This window comes from Lytechinus variegatus, chromosome 3 (genome assembly GCF_018143015.1).
Source record: "Lytechinus variegatus isolate NC3 chromosome 3, Lvar_3.0, whole genome shotgun sequence".
Lineage (NCBI taxonomy): Eukaryota > Metazoa > Echinodermata > Echinoidea > Temnopleuroida > Toxopneustidae > Lytechinus > Lytechinus variegatus.
The window spans coordinates 73,248,465-73,256,236 of record NC_054742.1 but is presented as its reverse complement, the minus strand read 5'-3'; the positions used below and the strand labels follow the sequence as shown (position 1 = coordinate 73,256,236).

Here is a 7,772-nt window from a genome sequence, read left to right as displayed (position 1 = left end):
TCATTTTCTGTCATCAACTCTGCTCTTTCAATAACATATAACGATATGTTTTGGTTCGTCAGTTCTTAAACATATTTGTTTTTATTTGCAATCCGTCGTCCGTCTTCTTTAATATACTTGTGTTACAATATTAAATTGTTATGCAGAAGGAAAAAAATAAATCAAATCAAACACTGTTTGCATTGAGTTTAGCGTGTGCAGAGTGTGAATATTTTTTGTTCAATATGGGAACTTTGTTTGCATTTTTCAAAAAATGAGGGGTGCAGACATGTCGTCTGAAAGACATTTTCCAGAAAACTGCGAGAAAGCTAAGCGAGTGAGCAAACATTTTAATCCAAAAATATAATTCTGTGATTGATTTTACATGCTTTTCAGAAATCACATTTCACTCTTTTGCCTTTCCTTTTCTCTCTCTCTTTCTCTTTTGTTTTCTTGGTCGTGAAACTTTGGGGAGGGGTCAATGGTCCCACGCCTCCCACCCCCCTCTATACGCCAATGAATGTAGATATGAATTGAACCTTGAACCTCGAATTGAAATTGATTCATAGCGATACACATGTTTATCATGTTGAGGTGCTTATCCGTTTTTATAAACATAATAATGTTTGCATGTCAAACACATTAGTAAGCAATAACGAATTCAATCAATATAGATACTACTTCCCTGGTAGAAATAATCAATGTCTCACGTGTTTTGACCCCTATTTGGCAATGTTTCAAGTCTATATTATACCACATGCACTCGGGTAATTAAAGAAGGATAATGCCCTTTTTTTATTTCCCAAGAGGCAGTACCCCGCATCTTTAGCTTTTTATGGCCCTTTTCTGCACGTGCCCGCCTCAAATCAATATTTCAACACAAAATTAGTCCGAAAACTATTGTATGAGATGTTTAGGCTCTTTTCATTACATTCGTTAAGGGCTATTTTTATGGTGTCTGTATAAGTAATGGCCTGCAGTGTGATAGAGCTATATCGGTTCGTCTTATCTGAACTAATTATCATATCATTTTATTGATTTTATTAATTCGTCAAACTTTCTTAAATTCCCAAAATTTTATTAATTCACAAAGTTTTATTAATTCACAAACAATTGCTGTCACTCAAACGTGATTGTGTTTTCACGTGGTGTTGGCAAAACCAACATACCAGTAAAGTGAATCATTCAATTGATCATTATCTCATTAATAGCAAGCATCGGGCTGTATCAATATCATATGGCAAATATTTATAATCGTGTTTGATTAAGCCCTCGAAATGTGAAAATATGAAGACGTTAACTATTGGACAATTCTACGGTGAAAATATACGGGGTAAATGATTGAAATGAAAATGTATTGCAACACTGAAATCCAATCTTGATGTAATTGTTTTCAAGACACAGCATACATGAAAAGCAATAATAATGATGATGATAATAATAATGATAATAATAATAATTCAATATTCATAGCGCCTGTAAAAATCCATCGAAGCGCTTCAAATTATAAAATCTAACTACTTTTAACTAAACTCAATTACTTATACCTCAAATAACTTAATTACCAACTTAGCGACAGACGAATTAACCGTGAAAATCAGATTGATTACAATTTACGGAAGAGATGTGTCTTAATGACTTAAAAGCAACAGAGAGCCGATTGTAACCATTCGACGAAATTGGACAAATCTTAATTATAATTACTTAGCTTTTTAAATTGGCTCAGCAGAAATCGTTGTTGCAGTAAGTTAAGTCATTGTTATTTTCTCTCTTGTAATTACTTATTTATAAACTGGCAAAGATCCAGATGATTTAGTACCATGGGTAATATAAATCAAGTTACAACAGTGCAGTGCAAAATCGGGTGCAAAACGCCTTAACCTCAAATCATTGATCTCCTACGCTTTGTTTTACAATGGATATAGCCCAGCATCGTCTGACTATTGTCTTTTGTTTTCACCTGAGCTTACGGTGTGCCGTTATTTGGTATTAATCCAAACATGGTTTTTCTCCGTATTGCATGCAAGATCGAGTTCGTGGAGAAAAGCATGTTCACATCGCTCGATCGATCATTTGAAAACGGTGAAACTGTATATACTGGATGGAATCTATATTTTTATCATCCCCGAAGCAGTGGCGTAATGAGTCAAATATTTTGAGGGGGTCAGACCAGACATGGCGTATATGGGGCATGATTTTTGTTAACGGAGCTGCAAGCGAGCAGAAGTTTTGCCTTTTTTTAAATTCAGAAATCTAGCTTTGTAATATATTTCGACATGATGTTTAGATGACAAAATCACTGAGATTGTATCCTTTCTCTCTCTCTTTCTTTTTTTTTTTTGGTAATAAGACTTTTGGTGTCCATGGTTCCCCTTAGCACCCCCCCCCCCCCCCCCCTCCCATCTGCACGCCTAGCTGTGCCACGAAGAGGGTTAAGACTTTTGGCACCGTATCAAAGAGGGGACACAACACAACGTAAGATGCATGTACTTCCACAAATGTGTTGATATAATATGATCGATATTTTTCTCTCTTTATCTCCCTATTGCATCATGACTGGTTCTTGAGTGGTATTTTTGTCTCATTATTCATTATCAGGAACCGGGATGCATAACAAATATGACGCAAGACTAAACAATCCTTGCAGTGCCAAGGTGAATGTTGTACCATAGAGCAGCTCTATGGTTGTACTACCTTTATACATGACTATGGAAATAAAAATGTTGTTATGATGTGTCGAGCTTGATTTAAGATGTTTCTCCGGGAATTTAGTATGGATGAACGATGCATCGTTCTATTTTTTGTGTGTGAATATTCACAGCATCCGCAAACCCCAAGTCCCTGAATGGTGTGAACATGATGAAGTATAGGGCGGGTAAGAACATACCGCTAAAAATAAAGATTAGAAACGGGATGTCACAGATGGAGGGGAAGGAAATAAAGAGCCATGAGAATTAAGAGAATGAGAAAGGAAGAGGAATCGGGAAAGAAATACAGGGAAACATGGAAAGGAAACTTGGGGAGGGGTTGAGGTGTACCAAGAGAGAGAGGGGCGAGAGAGGGAGGGAAAAGGGTAAAATCTAGAGAGAGGGGTGGGGTGGAGAGAGGGTTGGGGGTAATGTTCAGCATGTATCATTTTAGAATCTCTGTTCATGCTGTTTAGGCTATATATTATACCAAAAACATGCATGAAGGTGGGGATGTAGGTTTGTCTTAAATGGAGGGGGAAATGATATAGAATGGCGATTGACGAATGGTAGGGGGTTTGAGAGATCTACTGGGAATTGAATTTGAAGAAAATTTGACGAAAGAAGGGGAAATGGAAAGTGGGTGGAAAAAGCAGGTGGGACGGGACACCTTTCTGGCACCGTGCCATCGAGGTTTTTGTTTCGGAGCTCATCTTCACGTGTCCCACGTCACTGTTCGAGACGTAACATTCAACGCAATACTATTCATTGAGGCACAAAATACAATGCCCTATCTTTTGTTGTATGTCTCGGCGTTCATCAACGAGAATTAGATACAAACCATCATACTTTTCTGATTCACCCGTGATCCTACTGTAGTTGGAGTAACTGTTTGGTGGCCTGTTTGTCGTAGTGATGAAGTGCTGTTAGTGTCGAGAAATTGCGATGCCCGAGATTTCTCGAAATCGCAGGTAACTAGCAGACGACACAGGCTTTGTTTACTCTCCGTTGGTTGGTCTCGTGACTGGCCACTGAGCAACGCGAAACCTAGTGACGTCATGGTTTGGCGTGCCTCCATTCACCCAGAGCTCATACATGACGAATGACACACAAAACACACACTCGAGTGAATAGCATATCAACGCCCGTTTACACACCTTCGATGAAGTTGAATATCGAACGGTTCGCAGTAACAACACAAAGCACGTCGATTCCGAGGAATAAGTAATTCGCTGGCGCGGTACAATAAATAGGCTGGCACGACTATCCGTGAGTCAGAACTTCGCCTTATTTCATTCGGAACACACCTACCAAAACCGCTCTGACTAAGGATAAAATAATTTGTGTAGTATACTACAATATTGATACTGAATATATACTACTGCATTCATCAAACTGCTCACTTGAGTTTTCCTACAACTTTGTGGAATTAATTTTTCTTTTGCTGGTAAAATTGTAAGTATCCTTTTATGTTTGATTTATCTTAATCAATATAGGACCTACTGTAAATCATCATTTTCATTGATGTTTATTTCTAGATGTTCCAATTTTCATGGAGGTTTAACTCTCATAGTATAAGGATGGATACTGAACTCTCTCTGAACTTAAATCGATTAGGCATATTTGTATTTTGATTATTGTTTCTTGCTTATCGGGTGTATATTTCCACTCAAGATCATTACTGCATATTAGCTGAATAATCATTAACTAATCATTATACTTTTGTTTGTATTCCCAATACAGGTAATTGACTTTGGACTCTATTCCAGTGGAACTCCATCCCGTGGTCGACCACAGCTTATCAGTTATCACCCTTCTAATCCAAGAGCAGACGACACCTGTGATCGTCACATGTTCGTGTGCTATCGTATCGTCTGATCAGCGTGATAAAACCGTCTGCTATCACGCGAGGATATTCAGTTATACTATGCGCTCTTTGCCCAACTGCAGTGGTACACCCACTCTGCTCTCCAAGACAGCTTTTCGTGAGATCGTCATGGATCCTACACAGAACCTGATGACGGCACTGAAGTCGAACAGCTTCTCCAAAATCCGTTCCGCCATCAAGATGCCCTGTGTGGACGTCAACCACTGCGACGTCGAGGACAGCTGCCGCACACCGCTCATGAAGGTCTGCGCATCGAGTGAGCCATCCGCCACCGCTCGCCGTGATCTGGCCAAACTGCTCCTCGCCAAGAACGCCGATGTCAACGTCGCCGATAATGACGGCTTGACGGCTCTTGCCATCGCCTGCAGCTGTGGCGACGTCGGAATGGTCAGGTTACTCGCCGAAGACAGCAGCGTCGATCCCAACGTGGCCGATGTCGACGGTAACACACCTCTCATGCTCGCCTGCCGAGCTGGTCATCCCGAAGTCGTCACTGCACTTCTAACCATCTTTGGGAGATTTGGACTCAAAATTGACGACACAAACAACAAAGGTAAGACTACTTATATCTATTTTTGTAACTAACGTTTATTAAGAAAAAGAATACAAGTATCAACCCACTATGCACTCTCTGAAATGTGAAAAACATAGAAGTATTGAAGATAAATTTTGAAGAAAACTGGAAGGCAATGCACAAATTCCCCGAGGCTCAAGTTTGCATTCTGACTGTTACATGCCTCAAGTTGCCACTGACTCATTGAAACTTGATATTTCATTAATTAGGTCTGGTACGCCCACATCAGATATGAGTATCTTGTTTAGTTTTCAATTAATTGTTGCAATTAGACTTTTATGTTAGGGTTTCAGTTGTAAATGTGTTGGTCTTAATACTAAAATGTGATGTTACGTCATTATGATCTTCAAATTCCTTCCGTAACTGATGTTTACCACGGTTCCACCCCATGAAACAACATAAAGGAGCTAAATATCTTATGAAAACAAATAATTGTACGCATCAGTGCCACGTGAGTGCTACTCAATATATCATCTGTGATAAGCCCACAATATTGACTCTCTGGGGGCTTAGCGAAATTGTCTCCTTGTTCTGTAATTGCCTATTTTAGCATAGATAATTAGTTTAGATGCATTGCTCATCGGATGTTTCATAGTATATGGGACTTCGATGATGTCCCGATTATCGCTAGTTTGGATATGATACATTTTGGTAATTTATCGTGTTATCTTGTTGATGTATTCTGGAGTAAACAAGAAGAACCTTGGAGATTAACCAGTAAGTTCCTGTTTTTATTTCCCGTGCAGGTGTCACGCCACTGATGGAGGCTGCTCGTGCAGGAAACACCGAAATCTGTCGAGCCCTCGTACAAGAAGGTCGTGCAGATGTCAACATTCGTGAGTCAACGTCCTACTGCACAGCGTTCGATTTCGCCATCGAGAGCGGGCGCTGTTCCACTCCCGAGCTCCTGCTCCTGTCACCAGTGGCGCAGAGGAAGCTGAACGCCAGGCAACACCGTCAGGCAGTGGGACACAAGACGCTTAAAGAGGTCATCGAGAACTCCAACCTGCATTGCCCGAGGAGTGAAAGGCTTAAACCCACAAAACTGTCGGTGGCTTCGAAATACGAGGCATACCCACTCCCAACAGAATACGCTCAGCAAGCCAACAGCATGGTGTTCCAAGTTAGCAAGCGGCTCCAGAGGCTGTCTGAAGACAGCGAGGGTGAACTCAAGGAGGAGGCCGAGATGGAGGAGGAGAGGAAGCGTGCACCGATCAGGAGAAGGTATTCCCTGCCGTCCGCTCGCCACTGCGTCTATGGTGGCGGCCCCAACAAAGTCCACAGAATCACGCCTTTCCACAACCAGACCGCCTCCGGATCACCAAGACTTGCCCGTGGCAAGGGTACCCCATCCTGGCTGAAGCTCCCGCCCGTTCCTGAGACGACTTCCCTTTCTCGCAGCCCATCTCCGTCCGAGCCTATCGTTGAAGAATCATCAACCACTGAAAAGATGCCTCCTGCTTCAAGCTCAAAGTCAAACGTTGACTCCTCCAAGATCAGGTCGGAGAGTCCGACCAGGAGCTCCACTATGAAATCCATCCGCGTACTCCCTTCCAACTGCAGTGTCCAAGCCAGGAGGTGCCCGCATGATGCTTCCATCGCCAGCATGTCCTCTCACAAGCGACCTTCCCTAAGAATATCACACTCGTGGGAAGGTAGGCCCTCCAACACCGTGCCGTCCTACCTCTTCAGGTGAAAAAAGAAAACGAACATTTTTTGAACTTTAGAACACTAAATCTGCTGCACCACATTTATCAACGCCGTGAAAGAAGTGCAATTTGTGTGCCATTGTAGTATAATCACTCTGTTGATACTGATAATCATTTCTTGTATTTCTTGACGCAACAAAATCGAAGGAGAAGTTGCTTTGTCCCAAACCATAGACTTTTTGGATTGAAGAGAAATTTCGAATTTCAGAACTTTTCTTCTAGGTTTTTGTTTGTCCTCGTGGTCGGTTTAAGTACTATTGTGCAATATTATCATGTCTGAAACTTACACAAACTGAAATGAATTCAAACGAATTCATGAATTCATCTGCCGATGAATTACATCATCTATTCTTCGAAATTGAATAAAGGGTTCATTTTGACAAGTGGCGAAACGATAATCAAGGGGGGATGCAAATCAGATATGTTTGAAGATGTTGCTTTATAATGAATATTGATTATGTACTCTTTGATCTCAAATGCCACGCACAAAAGTAATTGTAAACGAATCGCCGCTTTATCGTAAAAATTCATATTTATGATGCCTTATTCACTGAGTGGTCGTGCTGGACACCGCATTGGTCATTATAAACATCGATATGTTATGATTGTGTAAATTATTGAAAAGAGAATATATATTTATATCACCTTACAAATTAATTTCATGTTTATGGTATCGTTTATTTTGTATTATTAAGATGATTGTGAGGTGCAGTGAGCATGTTTTTTTTAGTGGGGATGGAGTTGATCGAATTCAGTAGGGTTATACCCGGCTGGTTTGACGAAAGAAAGGATTGATTGATTGATTGACTGACTGACTGATTGATTGGATAATTGATTGATTGGTTAAGTGGATGATCATTGGCTAATGACTGACTGGTTGAGTGAGTGAGTGCAGTGAATGAGTGAGGGAGTAATCGATCGACTGATGTGTGTCA

At 40.8% G+C, this 7,772-nt stretch overlaps 1 protein-coding gene across 1 annotated transcript; it reads left to right on the top strand.

Annotated features, from left to right (window-relative positions):
- Positions 1 to 3,825: 3,825 nt before the first annotated feature.
- On the top strand, positions 3,826 to 7,494 carry LOC121411899 (ankyrin repeat domain-containing protein 27-like). Its single transcript, XM_041604788.1, has 3 exons — positions 3,826 to 4,121; positions 4,410 to 5,107; positions 5,875 to 7,494. The coding sequence occupies exons 2-3, from the start codon at positions 4,594 to 4,596 to the stop codon at positions 6,822 to 6,824; spliced, it is 1,464 nt and encodes a 487-aa protein (XP_041460722.1). The 5' UTR covers positions 3,826 to 4,121; positions 4,410 to 4,593; the 3' UTR covers positions 6,825 to 7,494.
- Positions 7,495 to 7,772: the final 278 nt, after the last annotated feature.